This window comes from Hippichthys cyanospilos, chromosome 16 (genome assembly GCF_059441005.1).
Source record: "Hippichthys cyanospilos isolate Australia breed blue-spotted pipefish chromosome 16, RoL_Hcya_1.0, whole genome shotgun sequence".
In the NCBI taxonomy this organism is placed as follows: domain Eukaryota; kingdom Metazoa; phylum Chordata; class Actinopteri; order Syngnathiformes; family Syngnathidae; genus Hippichthys; species Hippichthys cyanospilos.
The window spans coordinates 18,640,268-18,663,578 of NC_142384.1; the positions used below are offsets into that span (position 1 = coordinate 18,640,268).

At 50.8% G+C, this 23,311-nt stretch overlaps 4 protein-coding genes and 1 long non-coding RNA gene across 6 annotated transcripts; 1 reads left to right on the top strand and 4 right to left on the bottom strand.

Annotated features, from left to right (window-relative positions):
• Positions 1-76: 76 nt before the first annotated feature.
• On the bottom strand, positions 77-6,996 carry armc5 (armadillo repeat containing 5). Its single transcript, XM_088436611.1, has 7 exons — positions 6,076-6,996; positions 5,317-5,347; positions 5,125-5,235; positions 4,114-4,954; positions 3,142-3,692; positions 2,451-2,583; positions 77-1,944 (listed from the first exon to the last, which is right to left on the bottom strand). The coding sequence occupies exons 1-7, from the start codon at positions 6,433-6,435 to the stop codon at positions 798-800; spliced, it is 3,174 nt and encodes a 1,057-aa protein (XP_088292737.1). The 5' UTR covers positions 6,436-6,996; the 3' UTR covers positions 77-797.
• LOC148411201 (uncharacterized) lies at positions 6,994-9,029 on the top strand. Of its 2 annotated transcripts, none has more exons than XM_088436612.1 (2): positions 6,994-7,398; positions 7,872-9,029. In XM_088436612.1, exons 1-2 carry the CDS (start codon positions 7,314-7,316, stop codon positions 8,483-8,485), a joined length of 699 nt encoding a protein of 232 aa, XP_088292738.1. In that variant the 5' UTR covers positions 6,994-7,313; the 3' UTR covers positions 8,486-9,029. The 2 variants fall into 2 exon arrangements, with proteins under 2 accessions (XP_088292738.1, XP_088292739.1); XM_088436613.1 differs by having other exon boundaries at positions 7,238-7,398; positions 7,892-9,029.
• Positions 7,468-9,602, bottom strand: LOC148411202 (uncharacterized). Its single transcript, XR_015868154.1, has 4 exons — positions 9,473-9,602; positions 9,186-9,299; positions 7,805-8,316; positions 7,468-7,549 (listed from the first exon to the last, which is right to left on the bottom strand). It is a non-coding gene; the product is annotated as an uncharacterized LOC148411202 (long non-coding RNA).
• Positions 9,603-10,351: 749 nt separating this feature from the next.
• LOC148411203 (jupiter microtubule associated homolog 1-like) lies at positions 10,352-17,696 on the bottom strand. The gene is made up of 5 exons (XM_088436614.1): positions 17,491-17,696; positions 15,623-15,765; positions 12,307-12,461; positions 11,501-11,531; positions 10,352-10,807 (listed from the first exon to the last, which is right to left on the bottom strand). Exons 1-5 carry the CDS (start codon positions 17,544-17,546, stop codon positions 10,677-10,679), a joined length of 516 nt encoding a protein of 171 aa, XP_088292740.1. The 5' UTR covers positions 17,547-17,696; the 3' UTR covers positions 10,352-10,676.
• Positions 17,697-18,786: 1,090 nt separating this feature from the next.
• Positions 18,787-23,278, bottom strand: LOC148411204 (small ubiquitin-related modifier 2). Its single transcript, XM_088437737.1, has 4 exons — positions 23,107-23,278; positions 21,273-21,404; positions 20,529-20,600; positions 18,787-19,502 (listed from the first exon to the last, which is right to left on the bottom strand). Exons 1-4 carry the CDS (start codon positions 23,125-23,127, stop codon positions 19,440-19,442), a joined length of 288 nt encoding a protein of 95 aa, XP_088293863.1. The 5' UTR covers positions 23,128-23,278; the 3' UTR covers positions 18,787-19,439.
• Positions 23,279-23,311: the final 33 nt, after the last annotated feature.

Sequence of the window (23,311 nt, forward strand, 5' to 3'; positions counted from 1 at the left end):
GGAATCAAGGCAAGTTAACACGATACTGGTCCGCAGGGACAGACAAATGCACTAAAATGAAACAAGAAACATTGCAAAGCGTGTGATAGATCTTTATATTTGTGTGACATGACGTTGATATTGGGCAGGTGAAATCCACAGCGAGGTCTCCACTTGATCTCAATGTAGAAAATAAACTAGACATTACCCTGACTGTCCCAGGACTTCCAGTAAAACCACATGAAAAAAAAAGCAATGTAAAAAAAAAAAAGTAGGAAAATCCAACACCAACCTAAGTACTGTACATCATAAACAATTATGATACAGTAAAACAGGCTCGAATGCAAAAACTCGGTGCCGGGCCAAAAAGAAAAAAAGAAAACTTTTGATTGCCCATTACACATATTTTTGGGGTGTTAAAAAAACTCTAAAGAACGGCATCGATGAAGGAAAGAAAATTTGCCATAAAGTCTTACTGGAATCACAAAGTAATGCCGACGGGAAGAGGTATCGTTGCACATTCCCAAAACCTGACGCAATAAATAGCCCCAAAAGATGTTTATGTCAATGAGGTGACGAAAACAACAACAAAAAACACAACTGGAAGACAACGTGCAGCGATTCCAAACAAAACGTTCGGAAGTCATGTCAAAACCGCCGGTTCGGTTCCTTTTTCTTTTCCGGCGAAGAATGGATAGGTCAGCCCCCAAATCAGTGACTTTGCTAATAGCGAAAGGCAAATCTGCTGGATCGGCTGTCACGCGGGGCGGGGTCGGCAGCCCGCCGAGACGGAAGAAAACCCGCTTTTTCAGACGCTCTCAGCCGAGCGCGTCGGCAGCCAGGGCGAGGAGGTCCCGCTTGAGCGTGTCGAGGCAGTGGGCCTGCCCGGCGGCCTCTCGCAGGCATTCGGCGGCCCGGCGGGCCGATAGGTCCCCGCGTCCCAGCAGCAGCGTCAGGCAGGCCCGACGCAGCGCCGGGTAGTGGTGGCGCTGCGCGAAGACGTACAGCTGCGGCACAAGTCCCCGACCCCCGTCCCGTTCCTCCGCCGGGAGATTCGGGGAGTCGGCGGGTTCCGCTCGGAGGACCTCGGGCTCGTCCTGGCCCGCGCTTTTCATTCCAAGAACGCCGTCAACTTTCCCCGCCGGGGCTTCCGGCAAAATAGTCTCGGAGCCGTTTTCTAGCGGGGTGCGGATTTGCGGTCCGACGCGCGTCAGGTCCGGCTCGGACGTCACGCCGAGCGGCCGCTCCTCCGCGGCGTCCCCGTCCCCCCCGACGCGGAGCGGCGCCGCCATCTCCGACAGGAGGCGGGCCACGCAGAGCTCCTCCAGCCGGCTCTGAAGCTCGGCGACCAGGAATCGGCGCGCTCCCGTCATCGCCTCGCCCAAGGCGGAATCCCGGAAGGACGGCCCCTCCGGCCCCCGGCCTACCAGCGCGTCCAGAAAGCCGCACTCTCCCGGCCGGCACCCGTGCAGGTGGTGCAGCGCCGGCAGCAGCATGCCCTCCGTCACGTCTTTAATGCGAATGGCCCGTCCGGATCCGGCCTCCCCGAAGCCGCCGTTCAGAAGGGCCCGGAAGTACTCGGAGCCCGACCCGGCCGCGGCCTCCCTGTTGGCCGCCACCTGCGCCCCGTCGTCCAAGAGCAGCAGGAGGTCAAAGTCGCAAGCGGAGTACGGGCAGGCGCGGGCGTGCCGAGGTTTCTTGGAGGGCGGCGGCGGCGCCGCAGAGTCCGCCCGGACCGGGCGTCCGGCCTCGGGCCGCCATTTTGCGCCGGACACCAGGGGAGACAAGCAGCCGATCAGGAGGGAGTAGTAGAGCGAGTGAAGCGAGGCGTCGGGCCAGGCGGAAAGCAGACGACGACAATCGGCGGTGTGGCCGTCCTCGTCGTCGTCGCGGCAACCCACGGGCTGCAGCGCCAGGAGGAGCCCGCCCGAGTCCACCAGGAGTTTCCGCAACAGAGGCTTGTTGCTGTGGCGGAAAAAGGGAAACGAAATGACTACCCAATACATATTCACCACCGCGGAGCCATCGACGCCAGAACCTTAGCATATGCTACCGTATACCCAGGGGAAATACCTGCCACAAACAAAAATGCTAACAAGCTAAACGCATACAAGGCGGCTGAAGAGAAGAACTAACCTTAGCTGGCAAACTAACCTAAGCACAGTCCTAAATTGTTGGATCAACAAACTCATTTCGGCCTTGTCGTCAAAGGTGAACACGTTCTTAGCAAGAAAGCACAACTTCCCGTGGGCCAGAACAACGTGTGCGTCACCGACTTCCTCACTACAAAATGCAATATCAACAGCGGCCAGGGGCGGCGCCAAAAAACAAAGCTCAAATAAAGGATCGACCAAATCAGTTCCAAATCATCCATGATTTGGGGCGCGGACCAGTCGATCCCTCTGGTGGACAAACGTCGCAAGGACCTCAATCCGCTGCCAAAGTGAGCCGGAAGCTCCGAGAGGACTTACCTGCTGATCAACGGCAGAGACAGCGCGCAATTGACTCGGTCCGACTCGGAGCCCGACTGCATGATGCGAGCCAGGACCCCGGCGCCGAATGCCGACTCGCATTGCACGTGCACGTTGTTGAGGAGGGTCACGCCTGCAAAAATAAAAGACTTGAAACACCGCTGCGTCTTCCATGTCTGATTTGTTCCATTTTGGCGCTACGTTTAGAGTGGCATCCCAAGGTGCAATTTCAGTTCAAAATTCAGCAGTAAGCTCGTCCTTGCTTTGGCATTATTTTCATTCAAAGAAGCGAGCAGACTGAACCAACATCCGAGTCCACCCTTGGAACAACGTCACAAAAAGTTAGGATGTCTCCAGCCGATTCAATTAGAGAACAGGAAAACGTAATACATTTGATCCCTTTGTCAATTGGGGTCTTTTGCCATATACGCAACTTTGGGTATTTACGGTACAAAATCGGGCTAAAAGCCGCGCTCCCGACTTTCCTTTTTTTGTGAAAGAAATGTTTCGAGCGTGGGTCGGGTCCGACGCACGAATGGCAAAAACGACATCGTTTTGTGGGTTCTCCGTTCGAGCCGACGTTTGGGGCCGCATAATAAAAGAAGGCCAAAAGTTGGGTTTCGGCCGGACCGGGGCCCGGACTTTTCGGCCGAGCGTCTCGCGGGGGCGGAAGGGCGGGGCGCCATCTTACCGAGCTGTTTGAGCTTGGCCCGGACCCGTTCCTGCCGGCCGGCGCCGCCGTCCCGCTGGCAGAGGCGCTGGTGGATGAGCGCCACGGCGCCGGTGCGCAGGAGCGCCGGCAGGCAGCCCGGGTTGCAGCTGAGGCGGGCCAGCAGGCGGAAGCAGCGGCTGCTGGGGTCCTGGTGGCGGCTCAGGTAGCGCAGCAGGCCCCCCACCGCGCCCGAGGTCACCAGGGCCGGGCTGGGGTCGGCGCCGTGCGAGAAGCGCGACAGCAGCAGCAGCACGGGCGACTCGGGCGTCCAGGGCTCCGGGTGGTACGGGTGCCGGTAGGCGAAAGGCCGCGGCGTCGACGGGGGCGAGGACGCCCGCCGACGCCGCGGCTGGGGCGAGGCGGGCCGGGGGGATCCGGAGGAAGGCGCGGCGGCGCTTTTGAGCGGGGCCGGGACGTCGGCCCCGGGCGAGGCGCGGGGGGGGGACGGCGCCCAGTCGCCCTCGGCGCCGCCGGACGAATCCAGCAAGTCTTCTTCGGAGGAGATCATGCCCTCGGAGAGCAGCCACGACCTGAACAATACACAGGTAGTTCTTTTTTTTTTTTACATACGCTCTACATTTTTTCCCTTATTTATGACTGTATATGATTTTGTATATTCGTTTTACTTTTAGTCAAGTACTTTTGTTTATTCATGCATGACTGTACATATAATCAGTTTTTTGCAAATGTATACTCTATTACTGTATAAGTTTATGGTCATTGTTTTTCATTCAATTTGGTCTCATCATTTTCATTAAACACTGTATCTGTATTGTATCGATAGGGGGTGACGGTTTGCATTGCTTCGAGCGCAGAAGGTGAGCACGTTACAGCGAGGGAGCGCTGGCCAGTCAATTTGCAATGCGGCAATTGTTCATTTGGTAACGAAAGGCGTAATCAAAGCGCAATAAGGAGGTCAACATGGGACGAGCGCGCTCGGATCGGTTGTACCTGAGGCTCAAAAAGCTGGAGGAGCCCTGCTCCCGGCCGCCCTCGTCCCTCCTGCCGTCGTGGAAAGGCGCAAAGTCGAAGGAGTCCAAGCAGGAGGGCGACGGCGGCTCGCCGGCGGACGGGTCGGAGGGGGCGCCGTCGCCCGCCAGCCGGGCCACCAGCAGGGGGACCAGCCCCAAGTCCTGCAGCTGCTCCACGGCCGACTCGTCGAAGACAAAGTCCACGCAGGCCAGGACGGCCAGGCGCGCCAGCGGGTGGGCGGGGTGGGCCGCCAGGAAGGCCACCAGCGCCTCCAGCCCGCCGCTCTCCTTCACCTTGGCCCGGTTGACCGCCTCCTTGCAGCACAGGCACAGCGCCTTGAAGAAGACGGCCGACTTGAGCGGGTCCTTCCTGGCCTCCGCCGCGAACTTGGGGATGACCCCCAGGGAGCCCACCAAGGGGCGCAGGCAGCCTTGGGAGCACAGGTTGGCCAGGGTCTTCAGCGCCAGCTCCTCCAAGGGCTTCCCGGCCTCCGCCGAGACCGCCGCGCCCAGCCGGGCCGGGAGCCCCGAGCGGGACGCCTCCCGGGCGCACTCGGGGCCGCAGCCCCGCGTCAGCTCGTGCAGGGTCCTGAGGGCCGCCCGCCGCAGGCCCCGGGGGTACTCGGGGGCCACCAGCGGGGCCAGGGCCGACAGGGCGCCCCGGCCCAGGAGCGACAGCCGGTTGGCCGGCGTGTCCGACAGGTAGAGGAGCGCCCGCGACGCCGACTGGGCGCACTCCAGCTTGGGCCGGGCGTCCTCGGGGCCGGGCGGGGCCGGGCCCGACGCCGGCGACAGGCACAGCAGCAGGAGGGGAACGCCGCCTGGGCGGCCGAAAGCCAAAGAGAGGTCACCGAGGGTCACGGGCGTTTCCCGCTACCTTTTCCGGCCCCGTCCCCGTCCCCAGCGAAACCCATCGGTTTAACTCTTCGGGTGCCGCGGGCAGAGCTCTATTCCCGATGCGAAAGCAGCTGCAGAAATGATCGCGACTCACCGGCCGAGTGGATGAGCGCCGAGCTCTCCGAGTCCATGGCCAGATTCCCCAGAGTGCGCGCCGCTCGGTTCTGGATGGTCTCTTGGGCCACGTTCCTCTTCATCGCGTCCACTGAGACAAGCGCGACATTCGTCAACGTGCCGCCGGGCGCGTAACGTCAAAAAAAAAAAAAAAAAAAAAAGGAAAACTCACCGACAATATTTATTCCGTCTAGCTTGCGAACCTATGTTGGAAATGTATAAAGATTTAAAGGTGAAAGGAAAAAGAAAAAGCATGTCAACACGTGAGAAATGGCATCGATTGGTAGCGTCCAGTCACATTTCCATGCCGCATTTAGGAAAAGCAGAGAGAACAATCCATTATTTTGCATCCTGATTTAATATGGCACTCGTGGACTGAATTTAAAACATCCAATCACAGCCCACCTGATTTGTGAGCTTAGTCACGTGACTTTTCAAAGCCCAACCTTTGATCGGTCCTTGCCTGTACCTGCATTGTCGATTTCGGTCACCGGCAAGTGGCAAAAATGGGTGCATTTTGCTTTCAACACCGTGTTTAGACCGTTGCATAGGAATGTTACTGTAACGTCAAAATCTGGGGTTCAACTTTAAACTCTTTATCCGCCCTTCAAAAAAACAAAAACAAAACAATGTTTGTATAGTGCATTTTAATAAAGAAATTGCACTGATGTTAAATGATATAAGTACTTTAAAATACTTTTTTTTGAAACTGTGCGACTGCGCTGCAATTTAATTAGACCGTTGCATAGAAATAGTATTGTACCATAAAAAAAAATTATGTTCCGCTTTATCCTCCCCGCATGAAACAAATGTTTGCAATCTAATATTAAAAAAATGTAAGTACGTTTTTACAGAAACCCCAAGAAGGTTCCCAGGCTTTTCTTGCCATTGTTTAAATCATTGCAGCGTGCGTACGGCTTCTTCATCTCACCTGGATGCGAGTCTCCGGTTCAGTGCAGCAGTTGGCCAGGATGCTGAGGGCCAGGTCCAAGGTTTTCCTGGAGCAGTCCGGGCGGCCGAGCAGGTCCATCAAGGGCCGCAGACCCCCCTGAGTCCGGAATCGGCTGATGCCAGCCTTGTCGCCCTTAATGTGCTGCGTCCGGATGGCGACCAGCGCTCTCCACTGGGACAATCTGGACTTCTTGTCCAGTTCGCCTCCCGGGCCAGGTGGCGTCTTGCTCAGCTGGGCCAAGCACCAGGTCAAGGAGGACTCCGCCGCTGATGGAGATCCTTCCCTGCTGGTCGGGGCTCTAGAGGGCTTTCGGCCACTTTGCGTGGGCAGTGCAGTCATGGTTCCTTTAAGCGGGTAGCCAGCCTCAATACTATTGTTTCATATTTAATTTAAATGCACATTATTCCGTTCTGGGTGGCATTTACGGCATTTCAATGACTTTTGAGCTGCCCGGAGTTCATTCATGGAGTATTTAAAAAACGCAAACAAATATGCAAGCCAACAAAAAAATAAAAAAATCACGCTCGAATACTTATTAAGGGACAAGTTATGGTATGGAAACTGAATCAAGCTTGTACCACCTGATGCCGCGGTTGCTCATGGGTAATGTAGTTCCGGTCGCTTCTCCTCCGCTCCCCGCAAAACAGGCCTATGTCATGCCGAAGGCCAGCCAATCGTTTTTCCGGCTCCCTGACGCGTGTTAGTCCAATGTAACATATTTTCACACAGCGAGTGACGAGGCAAAGCTATGATCACTCGCCGCCGTGCTGCAACCGCCCAAATAGTTTGTGTGACACAAAAAGCAATCGTCTGTGTTAGCCGCTAACGCCATCTTTAGCCAAACAAGAAAACAGGGGCGCGCAGGGAAAGAAGCAGGGAGCTCGGGGGAGGATTCGGTCTAATAAACGCTTGGGAGTTGTAGTCCAATCTTCACGACGAGTGGCTTTCTATTGTACGTTTCCTTCTCGCGAAAACTACAATCTGAGTGGCTGTACCAACACAACCCGGCGCGCGGCGTTCTGGGATTGTAGTTTTGTTGACGAATCAACACATTCCCATGCCACTTTAGTTTGGGCCGCTATAGACTACATTTCCCAGAGCTGCCCAAGTATTTGTCGTAAACCCAATCGTCCAATGCGAGGTGGATCGCCAAGGCGTTGTTAATCTCCACGATGGGGACGACGCATCAATCGAAATGCTTGTGATTCAGCAAAAATATGGAGATTGTCGAAACAATTGTCATACACAATACGGAAATGGAGGAGAAGGAATCTACGGCGAATACCGAAGAAACTAAAGCGGGTAGGTATTTTTGGTCAAGTTCAAATTTAATCGAAGCATCGATGAATAAGGGGAGGGTCTCACGTCGAGTGGATGAGATATATTTTATTGACACGCACCCATATGTTTGGACAACAGAAAAGTACGTCTCTGGCACTGGATTGAACGCGACCTGAAACAAAAAGCACATTTTTTAGTGATGATCCAATGACGGTTTTGTGGGAGATTTCTGGAAAATGTATTGGAAAATTGAGTCATTATGAGCAGCTTCTGTAAAAGCTAGTGACCTCTGCTGGCAGAAATAAGCACTGCAGTTGATTTGGAAAATCCTCTCTTTGAATTGCACACACAAATGATGAAGCGGAATCCTAATACGAAATAGACGAATTAACGACAAATAAAGATTTCTATATTATTTATTTCTTACTTATTTCTTGTTGTGGTTATGTGGCAGTCAATCTCTGAAAAAAACCTTGTGCCGGACCAACTTTCAGAGTTCATCTGGACCCTGCAGGCCACATGGCAGCTGGTCCACAGCCGTCTGGAAATGGAGCAGGCTTTTGAGCGGCCCGTGTGCAAGAAGAAGAAACTTTGGGAGACGGTGGCCGAGAAGGTCAACGCCCGCCTGAAGGAGGAGGCGCGGGAAGCGCCCGGCGCGGCGGTCAAGGCCCACGAGTGCGACCTCAAGTGGAGGAACATGCTGAGCACCTACAGGAAGAACGCCGAGCGGGCCAAGAGGCTGGGGGACGCCGCCGTCCACTGGGAGTTCTTCGCCGCCATGCGTCGCGTCCTGGGTAAAGAGGCGCGTGGCGGGCGGGGCGCCAGGATGGGCGGGACCAAGGCCGGCGGCAAGAGGTTCACGCCCATCCTGCCTTCGCCCGCTCCGGCGACGCCCTCCGCGCCCTGCTCCCCGAGGACGCCGCGGGACGTCCTGCAGCTCTACGTGGAGATGCAGGAGAGAAAATTGAACATGTGGGCCCAGCAGAGAGCGCTGGAGGAGAGGAAGATTGAGGCCATCAACAACTTGGCCAACGCCATCGCCAGCCTGGCGAGCAAGGACAAGGAAACAAGCGCGTGTGCTCGAGCTAACACGTCGTTACCCCGCTAGTCTGTCTTTTTGTCAAATTGGATTCCATTGCATACTATGGTCACCAAAAAATACGGCGACATCTCCCGAAAATTCCTGTTTTCGTAAATAACTCCGTGATATAAGCCGCCTTTTGCGAAAACGAATCACGTCGACGCCAGCATAAATACGAACCTGAATGTTAGGACAACAGAAAAGTACGTCTCTGGCACTGAATGAGTTCATAAATATATTGTAGCAGTGTGTCATGGGTCCAAAAATACCGCACGCAAGTGAAAATGGCAAAAATATCAAACTTCTCCTGAGGTGAGGGCAGTGGCCAAAAAGTGACCATGTAGCTCCGCCCCTGCTTGATAACGTTCTCAGAAAAAAAATGTTGCAATACTCGGAGCCCCCCTCAACCCTGAAAAATACTATTGTTTTGTTCTTCGTATTTGGTATTGCTGTATTTTGATACTTACATACTATGCTGTATCTTGTAATATTTTGATCGAACATCTAGGAATTTTAGACGCTATTTTTTAACAATGTCTCATTCGTATTTATTAAAAAAAAAATCAATCTTGGAAGTTTCAGATTGTTCCATGTGAAACGTTAAAAGCAAACAAGGGGAAATAAATAGTCAAGGTATAATGACACCATTTAGAAGCAACAGCGCCCTCCGCCGACAAGAGCAAACTTAACAGTTAGGAGAGTGGACTTGACAATACAGTTGACTTACAGTGCGGGCGGCGGGTTTTGCTGACGCTTCCTCATCAAATTCCGACTCGCGACTTCCTGCTTCCTGCGGGGCCGGAGCGATGCCCCTCCCCCGGCATTTCGCAATCTGCACATCCTGTTTACAAAAAACAAAAAAACATCCTGTTTACAACTTCCGTGTCACTTTGATGAGTCAGTACTCTTCAGACTCAACCGCTAGGCGGAAGTCATCGAGTGCATACAAATACAGTACTTTGGGACTTGCGCGCGACTACTGGGTGTGTTTCGCGCCATTCGGGGATATCTCACCTCATTTCGATGCAAATGGGGCAGGCCGCCCTAATTATTTAGTCGTCGTGTGGCTGCGCCGCGCATGCGCGAGGAGGAATCCGAGCGGCTGGCCTCCCAAAACACCGCTTGCGTTTTGCTTAGAAAAAAAGCAGTTGAAAAAAAAGCTCGGCCAATCAGCTTCAATTACTGACTCCAGATCCACACATAGAAAATGCACGAAACGCCATCAGAAATAATAAAGCAATAATGGAGAGTATAACACCAGGGGCGAAGTTACACGGTGGCCGGGTGTGCTCACGGCCACCCCCATACCTAAGAGAAATATTGTGATTTTTCTTCCATGTGGACATGCACGCTGTCACGAACCCATTGACACGCGCTAGTTATTCATATTAATTGCATATTTATTGCATATTTGTGGGTCAGGCTTAGCCACGGCTGATGGCGCGATCGCCAACACGAGCCAAGACCGCGAGGACGACTAGCGACAAAGATTAGCGTCTTAGCTTCAAGGATATCATCCCGCCGTGACGATCGGCTTCGTTTATTTTATCCTTCGAAGGAGATTAACTGGCATCAAATGAACAATCTGGCTACTTCCAGTAAGCAAGACGTTTGATGTAAAAATCTTTTGAGATTGCGGTCGTGACATTGACAATCAAAAAAGGCCTGAAAGGTTAAAGGCGGGCGCTTTCCATGACAACGAAGTCTGCCCGAGGTCTTCGGAATCAGATGTGATGATAAACCACATATTTTTGAAGACGCCTTGACCCAGAAACTGGGTCGGTACATTTTCTATATGTTGTATATTTTCCGGTGCGTCCGGGAGAAGCTTCTCTCAAGTAAAATTGGCTGCGCTTAAACTCTCCCGAAGAAATAAAGCAGAGGCCCAGCAAATTCATATCAATCTTTATTGTATTTAGAAATTCACGCAACAATTCAGTTTTGTTTTCTGTTTTGGCATTTACAAGACGGACCAAGGCGATGGAAACCGGCGGGAAGGAGGGCACAGAGATACGTAAAGTGCGTTTATCGACAGTTCTTTAATAGAAAAAAGGATCCAAAGGACATGTTGGTGTTAGAAAAGGGCGGGCGGCGGACATGTCACACAGGCAGGCGACGGCTCGATGGAGAGAAGAGAGTGACTTTTTAAAAAAAAAAAAAGTGTGTTCAAATGGAAGAGGAAAAGAAAAAAAAAAAACCAAAAGAGGCGGAAGGTCTCTCAACCCAGGATGAGGCTGGACTTGCCGCCGGGCGGGTTTCTCCGGCCGCCCGGGGTGCCGTTGGCGCTCCCCGACGGGGCGGAGGGCTGTGGCTCCTCCCGCTCGTCCTGCTCCGCCTCGCCGCCGTCGTCTGCAGGCGACACAAAACGTAGCGCCCTTGAGCAATGGAACGGAGACTGGCGCCCCCCGCCTGCCCTTCTGACCAGAAGTCTCAAAATTCACCCGTGAATCCACAGCTATTTCGATCATCCAGTAGAGCCAACGCATAGCGGACTTTCGGCACGATAAGGCGCACCTAAAAACCTCCAATTTTCTCAAAGAGCTGACAGTGCGCCTTATATTCCGCTGGATGTGAAAATACTTTTAAAACAGGCTATTCAAATTGTGCGCCTTATAAAACACGGCGACGTAAAATGATCCAATTCTTTCAAGTTTAGCGGTTCTCAGCGCTAGTTCTGATTTAGTCGTTTAGTACTTGACCAAAGCGGTTTGACGATCTTGAATTAGGATAAAAGTCTTGACCTCACTTGAGGTCGAACCGGTGACTCAATCGGTTTCAAAAAGGTATGACGTCCGTCCCTCGCGTGTACTGTTGATTTCGTAATCGCCGGCAATTCAAAATAAATGAGAGGAAAAAAAAAAAACAGTTCTGCTATGCTATGAAAAAAATGTACGCAGTGGAGGAGCGGTTGAGGCAAAACATAGTCGCTAGTTCTGACTGAGCAAGATTGTTTTCATTTGAAAAGTCCAAAGACAAAGCAGCCATCCTCACGCCGCAAAAAAGGAAGCGCGCAAGCGTGGGCGCGGACGGCGAGACACTCACCGTTGTTGCCTCGTTCTTGGCCGTTCTCCTCCTGTGGCGAAAACATGGGAAGATGACGTGAAGGCGCGACGCAAACACGGCCGCCCCTTCACGCAGACTTGGGACAACGCCCTATCATCACGTGACATAATTAGCAGGAGCGCGAGCGGGAGCAAGAGAGAGGTTCCGGAAAAGTCAAAGAGTCGGCCGAAGCGCCAGACTCGTATTTACAGGCCGATATTTTGTATTTGTTTGAATCCGATCGGATCGGATTTCGGGCGCTCTCTGTCGCCCCCTCAGCCGAATCTAAGCGGGGCCTTCAACTGCGGGAGCAACCGGGCGCTTTCTTGAACTCGCGGGATTTTCCACGAATCCGCAAAAAGTTCACCGCGTCAGCACTTTCCGTCTTCTGATCGGAGCAAAACTTGTCCCGGCCAATCTGGACTCGCGCGACACGTTTGTTGTGATCGGCGCACGGCGACGTATTTCGGAACGAGCTTGAGCTCGGCGCCGCCGCCGCCGCGTGGGTTGGCGCGTCACGCCGTACCCGTTATTTCATTCGTTTGGTGCCGAAGAACTATGCGGAAGTGTGCCCGGGGGCTGGAGAGACACAATCTTTCCAAAGTTTTGTGCCAAACTGGGCAGATTTGGGCACGGAGGCGAGCGGAGCGAGGGAGGCCCGCTTTTGGAGCTTGAGCGTCTAGCCAACGTGTCAGAAGCGTCTCCTCGCCGAGAGTAGAATATTACATCCTCTTCAACCGGCGCAGCGCTCCTTTTCACGCGTCGCGGGCGGCGATCGGGAATGACGGCGGCGCCGGCGCCCTCACCTCTTGTCTTTGGTTCCACACCAAAGCGGCTCCGGAGTTGTGGATGGTGGTGAGCTCCGGCTGAGGGTTCTTGGGGAACAGAATGGGCTGCTGGCAGCGTCTCAGCGGAGCCGAATGCTCGCCGCACAGGGTCCCCGCCGCCGCGTCGCCGGCACCTGGGAAAGGCGGTCGGCGGGCTTTGAGACATTCGGCAAACTTTCAAGCGGCGCGACGGGAGGCGGACAAATTAGAGGGGTTCAGAAAAGTTCATCGCTACGTCCAATGCACTCCGTTGACATCGTTTGAAACCCAATTACGAACGCTATTGGTCTCGACGCAAAACCTTAACTGAAGCCGTCAATACAAAAGGTTAATTGAAGCCGCACCGTCCTTCCTCACTACAAAATGCCACCTGGCCAAATTCTATCCAAACCAAGCAACTGTTAAGGGATGAACTAAATCAGTTCCGTTATTTTGCGTCACTGTATATCCGAGGCCATCCTCTGATAGAGACTAACACGTCCCGATCATTAGATTGCCCACTTTCTTTCTTTCTTTTTAAACGTTGGCCGGTTCTGTATTCAAATTCAGTCAGATGGTAGATTGCGACACTTTTTTACGTTCACGTCCGAGACATAGATTTGCAAAAGTGAAAAGTCCCCCGTTGCGAAAGGTGTCTGGCTGCAAATCTGATTTTGTTGTAGAGGGGTCCTACTGTCCATTTGGCCTTCGGCGAGCGGCCGCATCTTTTTTCTGAGGTTTGCGGACAGTTTGGCTGCCATAAGCCTCGAGTAAATCCGAGCCAAAGTGTCTTTTGGTGTATTGAATCCAAATGCATGTTTTTATGGCTATTGAGATGACGGGAGGATTAAACAGGAAAGCACAGAGACGGATGACCCGTGGCGAATCGGGCTTGCGAGCAGATGTCCCCCAATATGGAGGCTCACGCAATTAGCCGCCCCCAAAGCCGTGCTGGAACTCACCACCGCTGAGGCGTACGATACAGACTGAAGTAGCGACACGGTGCCAAACCGTTTGGAGTTTCTAAACCAACGCGTACTTCGCATATTTCGCGTTTTCCCGTATCCCGGCGAGGTGCTCTTATCCGACTTCATCATCGTACCACAAACGTAGATCATTTTCCTTCCCGTCGCACCTCGGAGGCGTCGTCCATTCAGGAAAGGGTTGCGACTCAGCCGAAGCTACGGAACGGTTGCCGGGTTGCAAGTCCGCCTAATAGCCAGGACAGAGCGTCTTTGTCGCGCCGGGAACAACGGATGCTAAAGAATGAGATGAGCGCCCGCTCGGGTTAATGGAGTGAAGAGCTTCCGCGCCACACCACGTCATTAGCGGCTGCGGCCGGCAGCGTCTTTTAAGAGTCGGCGGCATTTGCCGGATGGCGCGACGCTAACGTCAAATGGAAAGACCGGCGTATGAATGGAAGATAATGCGTGATTATGACATGGTCGTCTTCCTGTTTCAACTCCTGGATCCCCCGGGCGCATTCGCTCAAGTGGCTGCCTGCAATGCTGATGACATGACAGTTCTCCAATCTATTAGTCAGCCCCTGGCTCACTTCGACAAGTCAACGTCATTTTATGATTTGAAAACGCTTACTTCCGGGTACCGTAAAACTCATATTCCATAGGAGATCAAATCTCCGATATGCCAAACATCATTTCTATGCGCATACTATACTGAGGAAAGGAATGAAATACGTTACGGCCCCTTTAAGGCAAGCTTACAATAACTTGCGGACGTATTTGTCGAGACGCCACGACCGCTAACGAACGCGTTTTTATCAAGATGCCTTCGTAGGCAACCTCATGAAGATTTTTTTTTTTTTTTACTAAGTATCGGCGAGTATTCAAATGAAATGTCTCAATGGCAGTCCGGTAGATGCCTCTGCTTCTTAGCCTGGAGAAGGTCGGGACAATGTGCGTCCCCGGGACATTTGCCTCAGCTGAGCAGCTGCTTCCAACAGCCGCTCTAAAGTTAGCAACAGTCAACACCCAAGTCGCTTGCGCCGACGGTGAACGCAAGCCACGACGCGCTTCGGCGCCAACCTTAAAGCGCCGCCGGCGGTGGCCTAAGACTAAGCGGTCTTGTTTGTGCGAGACAACGTGCGAGGTTTGTTTTGGAAACACGCAGGATCGTACACGCTGTACTGGAAGGTTGAAAGCCGTCGCTCGTGATGCGGAAAAAAAAAAGCGGGTTTCAACCAAGTACGCGCAGCCCGGCTGCCTATCGCGAGCGCCTCGCTCGTTACAGGGACCGACCCGCGGAGGAAAGCCAAAGCAAACACTTTCAAGCAAATACTGTAAGCGTCTCCCGCTCGTCGCTGCGGTTAGGAAGTCGTAGAGGAAGGCCGGCCTCAGCTTGGCCTCGGTCAAACAATGCGAGCCGGAAGACGGAGCGTTCCATTAGAATGAAGGGGGCGCCTATCGGTAGCGTCCACATATGGTCAATTTTCGGCTTTCCACGAATCCGTACTCATGAATCGTCTCCACGTCGTCTGTTATTTTTGAAAATCATCCCGAGCAACCGAATCAGGTGAGTTTGAGAGATCGACGGCGTCAAGGCATCTTTGCACTCACTGGACACGTACAGTAACTGCTTAATATGGCGCAAGGTGTTTTTAGCACTCGGCATCTAGTGCAAACTGTGGAGCCTGGAAGGGGGCTCCTCCCACCCGCAGTCCCTTCTGAAGGTTTCTTTTTTCCCCAGATGGGGTTTTTCTTCCTTTTCTGGGGATGCCGTTGTGTATTTGTGAAACTCTGTATGATTTCTTTTTCACCTGTGAAGCCCTTGACTTGACTAACAGAGGCGCCACGCGGATGCAATTTCTCTAAACGGGTTCAAGTGAAAACATGTGACGTCGCTCTCCAGCGAAGTCTTGTGAGTGTGCCGCGGAACATGAAGTGCTTTGTGAAAATGGAAAAAAAAAAAAAGGAAATCAAATCAAATACAGCATCCCACTTAACAGTGACGGCTCGCGAGGACAAAGCCTAAGCTGCATCGTTTGAAGCGTTGGGGCGGGTTGTAACTCTGGCGGGAGCTGACGTGGCTCATGTCTATACGAGGCCCTTACTTGGACTAACCCGTTTCTTTCCATCGAGGGCCGATCTAACCCCCCGCCCCCCCAACAACAAAGCCCCGAGTCAAATTACCCGTATCCCAGCACTGCAGAGTCGCTCTTCTAGCGCACGAGACCAATGGAATGTTCTGCTTGGACGGAAAAATCCAAAAGTGATACTTGTCTTTTGCAAAATGGAGCGAAGCGCTCGAAAGCGGCCCACGTGACAAAAGCGGATGAGCGTGTAAAAAAGGAACTGACTTGGTGGGTTGTTCCTCCGATGCGCGTGAGGATCCTCGGGTTCTGCAAAGATGCTGGAGGCCATCTTGTTCTTGCGCTGGGGGGTGGTGTTCTCGTCCGTGCCGAAGGAGAAGCTGGAGGCGCCGCCCGGTGGCCGAAGTACCCTGGGCAAGAGCGACGCGGTCAGGTTTAATGCTTCGGAGGTGGGCCCTTCCCGGGTCCGGGAAACGCGCCCCTCGCGACAAATGCGGCTTCACCGCACATCAAATTGATATCTTGGTTCTGCGGGCAAATGTCTGAGCTGCAGCTGACCCTCGCTAACCGCTAGCATCGTATCCTTTGACGGCGACAGACACGCGAGGGCAGTCATCTCCATTATTGAATGGCTACACAGAATCCAACGTGTGACTCAACACAGGTCAAAGGTTGACGTTATGTATGTCACCGGATGAAGAGACTTGGTAAGCAAAGTATCATCACAACACAAGGTGAACAAAAAGGAAGACAATCAAAGGAAGAAGGCTTTTTTTCTCATTGTAGCAGGGCACAAAAAGGCCTATTGGACCCCTCCCTCTTTCTTCTTCTTTTTTTTTTTTTGTGCTCTCTCTCCTTGATGAAGGCACCAGCTGACACGCCGAGCAGCTGTCCGAGGCTCTGCCGGCCAAAAAGGAAAGACGGCAAATGCCCGCGCATCCGCGTCTGCCCCGCTTGGCTTGTGTGGGAAAAGCTAAAGCCGAGCTCACCTTCTCGGCCAGGGGATGAGCTCATGCTTTCCACGCGCACGCACGGAGAGCGAGCGAGCCAGCGAGCGAGAGCGAGGCTTTCGGCGGCCTGGCGGCGGACCCCACCCTAGAATCACAACGGCTTTAGCAGACCCGGGCCGGGTGGGGTGTGGTGGGGGGCGGCCAGTGGAAGGACGGAGTGTTTGCGGGGCCAAAGACGACAGCTGCTTCATTTTGGTTGAGATCCGAAGCTCATCGGGGGTCGCCCGATCGCGTCCGGAAGGAACGCTTCAGACACGCAAAGATGAGCGCTAAATGTGACTTCAGAGATCCCAAGGAGAGATTTGGGAGGCTTAGCCAAGCCAAAGCCCCCGCCCGAGCCCCCTTCCGCACTTACTTGCCAGATCGAAATGCTTGATGACTGACACAGATTTGCTCAGCGGAAAAAAAGAAAAAAAACCTTGGGTTCACCTCTCCCTAAATCTGATTGCTCGCACTGAGACAGCACATTTTCTTTGCGCTGTTTTGTGGGCCAAGTGGGAGTCGGCGGGGCGAGATTCATGACTTCCAGCTCTGATACGACCGCATACCTTTTAGCTGAGTCTCCCCGCGGAGGGCTTGACTCACGAATTCAGCTCTTAAAACAACTTTCTGTTATCTTTCGCTTGATGTGGCCCCAAGCCACAATGAACTACTTCTGCGTTCAAACACATTTGAACATCCTGAAAAGTCTTTCTGTTTTCACAACACTGTCAAACTCATTTCAACAATCTGTGGAAGGAAGACTAAAGAACCGTATCACAAGGGAGGGGCTACAAAGTTAGAAGGCCCGGTTGGAAAATGACAAAAGCAAAAAAACGTTGGTTTTTTTTTGCCTAGTTATCGCGTCGCTCAAGCTCCGCCGCCTAATTAGTGAACAAAGCCGAGACAGAAGGGCCCCATGCGGCGCGGCTCAAGTCGAAAGGGCGCATCGGATTAACGTAATAAGCAAGATTGGGTGACAGTTGCGCTGAAGCCCCTGGAAGGTTTAGCGACGCCGCCGCCGCCGCCGCCGCCGCCGGTGTCTTGCTAGCGACGGCTAGCGGGTTAGCTAACGGGGAAGAAGAAAAGGACCTTTCGCCCACCGCATCCGCTCCTTTTGTTCGCCGCCGCCGACGGAGCGTTTACCTGGAACTGCTTTTGGCACCGGGGTCCACTCCTTGGAAGGTGGTGGTCGTCGTCATCTTCGAGGGCTATTTCAGTCAAGTCGAAGCGACGAAAAAAAAAAAAGTCAACGGCCAGGAAGGGCTGAAATGCGGTGGTCTCCACCCGACGCTGTGGCAAGCCTGAAGCCGACCGTCCGCCGAGAACTGCTTCGGTAACGGCAGAACGTGACTCCGCCCACTGTCATTCGTCTTTGCTATGATTGGCCGGAACCCCGCCTAAGTCGTATGTCATTGGATGGCAAACACGGAACTCACCTCTGTTGTTGGTGGTCGCTCCAGTTAGCGAAAAGGCCACTCTGATTTTTCTTTTTATTACACTTCTGTACTTTAAAAATAAATCGATTAAGTAATAAATAAAGGCGCCGATATAGCATCCAGAGACCAATGTACATTTTTGTAATCAACCCCTGGGTGTTTGGGGATTTTTCACCAACCTGGCTTTACTGTCACATAACTTGGGCTCGGTTTGAAACGGTCATAAATACAAATGTATTTTTTCTTTCAACCTCTCAAAATTTTCCCTGGCATCAGCTCTATCCATACACACGTATACTTTCATATGTATATTCCAAGGCTGTTTCGTTTGGAACTATTTTCATTTTTTGAGAAAAAAAAATAGTTGACAGCTATTCAATGTTTCAAAGACGGTAGTATGCAGTTATGTGTTGCATGAAATAAAACGCTTCCCTCGAGCAAAACAAAAATCTTTCCTCCAACATTTAGGTCTTGGATGTAAACCTTTTGTCAACTACAAGTCCCACGATGCATAGCAAGAACTTTGCATTATGGAAGTCAGGCTAAGCCACTCAATTACGTCATTGAAAGGCTTGTCCTCCAGCTCTCCCGGTGGTTTTGAGGTCCCAACACAAAAATTTCTATTGCACCCTGTTCACGAGTTGCCATCGGGTTTTCCATATGTCCAAAATGGACAATATTTCATAGGAGTAAATTTGTTTAAAAACAATTGGTGGCAATTGTATGCAGTTTTTTGTCATCCCAATTCATCAGAAAAATATATTTTTGAAAGCAAAAAAAAAAAAAAATTCCACCCATTAATAAAAATATTTTTTTTTAGAACACACAAGATGCATCCAGCCTCTTCCTCCACTACCGTCCACAAAAAAATTCCCATGCGTTGACCAGTCCGCGGTGACAAAAAGGTTGGGGACCCCTGTTATAGGGGCTTTATTCAACAAGCTGGACAGCTGACAGTGATTTGAAAAAAAAATTGGAGAGCACCACACACAAAAAAGAAGTATACTGGAAAAAAAACAAAACAAACAATAGCTTTATTTCAACAGGTATCTCAACAGACAGTACAGACTGCTTGCATGACGGCAAAATATCCTCCTCCCACTTCCCGGAAAAAAAAAAAAGAAAGGCGTTTGGTCTGGTTATCAGATTAATCAAAACAATTGTCCACACACTCACCACCATACAAATGTAAAAGTCAATTTTCTTATTTGAGCAGTTTTGCAAAAGCCCCGGCGTTCATCGACATGGTTGGAGCGGCCGCCGCTCAAGTGGACTACGCGCACAGTGACTTAATCGCACTCGTCAATTTCGCGGATGATTTGGCCCCTTGTGACCACATTCTTAAAGTGATGTGAACATCACAGACAGTTTTAAAAGAGCTCACCTTTCAAACCCATTTACGATCGGAAGTCTTGTCCTAGCCTGGCCATCGAAAAGGATTCTCGTTTGAGAACGAGTCCAATTTGACAAGCTAAATGGTCAACGGCGATCCGGATTGGTTTTTGTACAAAAAGTTACAGGAGTAACAGGGCCGAGGTTGAAAATACTGTACAGCAGAGTCATCTAAACCTCAAAAGGACAAGATGCGAAAGATGTATAAACCGGGCTGCGATTCAGTTAAACGAGGGACGATGGATGACACGTGGGGACGCTTGATTAAATCACTCCTCCTGTCTGCTGTTGGAACACGTCAATCGTGTCTTCATCTTCCATTTCCAACTGTCGACAGAAAAGAAACATTTAGAAAACTCATTTCCTCTGTCGCAAACTTACAAAAACATTGCACTTTTTTTTTTAATCGCCGTTTTCCCTGTCTGCTTTTTGAGGATAGTCACCTTTTTTCTTTCTTCATTTAATATAGGAGGTGTCAAACTCACTTTTATCACGGGCCGCGTTGCAATGATAGTTTCTGTCAGAGGGCCGATATGACCGAAATCCCTTCAATTTGAGGTTCTTGAGTCACGCTTCCAGTTTTGAAATCAGAAGCTGGTAAAAACTGTTCAACATTTTTTCACGTTGAACAAAAAAACTTTCTAAAATACTTCTCAGCGCTTCAGGTAATGGGGGACTGGCATACAACATCACCGAGCAAATGAAAAGACCCTCTCCATGGCGCAGTTCTCCAAATATGAGGCTTCAAGCTGTTTGTTACTTCCAGTTGGTGGACAAACATCGCATTCAGCTCAATCTTATACGCGAGCTGAACAATTATCTTCGACGCTCGCCCGTCGGAAAATATTCTCCATCAATGTATTCATCGGTAGCAAGTAGAGGTTTGGTTTCCAGTTGATAAACGCAAGGGCCTCCACCAGTGTCCATGAACAGTGACACCATCATTCACAAAGTTATGCGAACATGACATCGGGGAGGGAAAAACGCTAAACTAAAGCGCTGTGATTACGCGCCGCCTTCTGGTCCCATGGCCTACTTGTCAACAGAACGGCTTTTGTCCGTTTAAGAATATTGGAGACAGGGCATGTTTACGCATCGCGGGTCTCGGAAGAGACGCCGAATATGTTTTGTCCGAGGAGATAAAGTGAACATCGCGTCATGAATTCCTGAAGCGAAGAGTCCCCGCGAGGAGCCGCGGCAAAGACGGCACGAAAATCTGGACAGGACTTGACCGAGACTTGACACGAAAGCCGCCGACGCGTGGACGGCAAATCATGTGGATGCCATTGCGTAAGCGCACGCCCTGAACTTGAACAGATTCTCTCGTTGTTTCTGAAAACATCTTACACTTACTTGTGATGGTGTGTCCGTTTCGTTTATTGGCTGTCCATCAAATCTGAATCGGATCTGCCTCATGGACAGTCCCTGGGTGGGGGACACACATACACACAGCGTCAGCATGCAGCTTCGCTTCAGATAGATGCAAGCTCACTAAAAGATCCAATCAAAATCCCGACATGACGGTTGCGGAGTAGCAAAAGAGCAATTATTTGGAACGCGGTTGCAATCATACGTAATGTGATTCAACAGTGTCCAGAATTGTTCACCTGGCTTAAGCCCTGGGTGTCCTGGGATTTTTCACTAACCTGGCCTGATTATTGCCCAATTTGGGCAGAATTTGAAACGGCTTTTTCTCAGGAGCAGAAACTGTCTGTTTAGCTAGATATTACTGCTGACTAAGAGGAACTTTCTTATGTAAAAAAGTAAAAAAAAAAAAAGTACAAATCATTGTCTTATTCTGAGTGTATGCATAACGGGGTTGCGTGACGTGGACTGAGACATTCAAGTAAGGGCAACTATTTCATTAAAATACAACAGATAGAAGACAGGTATCATGCGATTCACTGTTTTCTTCCTCTTCTAGCGTGCCAAAAAGGTTATGGTAACAGGATTGCATGCTTGTTGTGGGATACACGCCCATGAATAATTCTTACTTCAAATGCCGTGTTTATCAAAACAAATGTTGCAAAAGACAGCAATGAAACAAATAATACCATAAAAAAAGATATTTGCGAGTGTCTGGCGCGGAGCGCTCACCTGTCGATCGCAGTAGGCCTTCATCAGTTTGCTGAGCGCCGTGTGCCTTTTGATCTTGAACTGCACCACGGATCCATCTTGGCCTGCCACCTTCAGGTTGATGTGTTCGCTGCCTTCAGTCTTCACGCCTTCCTACGGAACACGAGCAGGGGAGGGGAATTAACACGAACTGTCCAACGAACAAATCAACTAACCCACGCGCGTTAGTGATAACGGTGTATTGGCTCCGCTTTGCATTTGAATGACAGTGAAAGGTCTGTTTTTGGCCCAGTTATTCACGCTCTTGGGAGTAGTCTTAATCGGCCACGAGCCTCGTGAGGACGGGCGTTCAAGACGATGCGTGTTGCGCGGCCCGCCGGGACCGAGCGTCAAGGAGGAGCGGCAGCTACACGGTAATAGCAAACAAGATGTCGGAATTGAAAAAATGGAGAAAGTAAAAATACCCAAGTGAATAATGAAGATGGAAAGTGCTGATGAGGGCAAAAATGAACAAAGTAGAAAAACAATGCGTTTGGAATTTGTTATTCAAGTACTGCTGCCTGAAAAAATAACCAAGTAAAGTACCTCATTTCCACAGCAGATGGGTTCAAAACATACTCAAGTGCAGTATTAAAGCGTTTGTACATCACTACTCAAGAGTACAAATGCCTGAAAAGTAAAAAAAGAATTTTGCAGAATCGGGAATCTCATTGATCACGTTTCAGAATCGATTTAAAATGCTCTAAAATCAATATCATACACATATTGAAAGAATCATCTTATTTTTACCTATGAGGGCTATAAATTTATAGATAGCATCAAAGAGTAGCGGTTATTTTCTTTCCACCTGGTGTTTTTGTGGAAAAAGGCATCTTCCTTATCATTCAAAGCTTATGTCATTACACAAGAAATGCCACCTATGGTCAACTGGTTATCACTCGTCCCAAGACAAATGCACTAAAAGGTCTTTTCTTTACAGAGCTTTGTCACTGTGCAATCATTTTTATATTGGTGCTGCTTTTGTTGTTTTTTCGTAACTGTTTCCAATCTGTTAGTTTGTGAGGCGATGCACATTTCTTTTTTTTTTTTTTAGTACCAAGATCGAATAAAACTTTTAGCATTGTGTTTGTTCTTTGTATGTACTGTATATCTGTTGTTGGACCTCAGGAAGATGCTTTGGTCCCAGCTAGATGCTTTGGTCCTAGCTAATGGGGATTTTTAATCAAATCAAATATTATCATTCAAAACTTAATGTTTTGAAAAAAACACCCTCCTTTTGTTATTCTATATTATTCTTTTATTCTAACAAAGCAGACGGAAGCTGAATGATTCATTTCATAACTATAGACTAAAGCAATGACAATTGAATCAAACAGAAACATTTTGAAATGAAAAATATTTGAATCGAAAATCGATTCCGAATCGAATCGTAGAGCTAAAAATCGAAGTCTAATCCATCTGTCGAGTACAGTATACTTACGAAACAAAGCAGTCAGTCCGGCATTACAAGCAGATAAGATGAAAAATACTCAATTACAGTAATGTAGTGCTCTTACAAAAAACAAAGTTAAGATTGTATCGACATGTCTATTGAAGGCAGACACGAAGTGTGGGTGACACCAGCTGGTCGGATGCACTGTGAGCTCATGCACAAAATGCCGGCCGCGCGCCGCTAAATGCGCGTGCACAAGCCTTCCGGTCTACCCAAGTCGGTTCAACGACTTCAGTTGTGGCTTGCAAACTTAGACCAGATTAGCGCGAGCACGTGGAAATTCGCCTATCCTGCGAGCCCCTGCGCCTCCCACCTTACGGATCCGAATCGGATTTGAAGGCGGCGAGGTGTTGCGGCACTCACCTTAGGCTTCTCATCAGCCATGGTCACTCTTTTGGCGCTTTCTCTCTGCTGCCACACAAAGAACACGGGAGCGCGCACGTGCTCGTTCCCGCTAAAAGTTTCCAAACCCTGCGTGCGCGGCCCCGAGCCGGTGCGCGCGACACACACTCAGCTCCGATTGGCCGCAGGCAGTCACGAGGGCGGACGCCAGCCCGGGCGCGGGCGG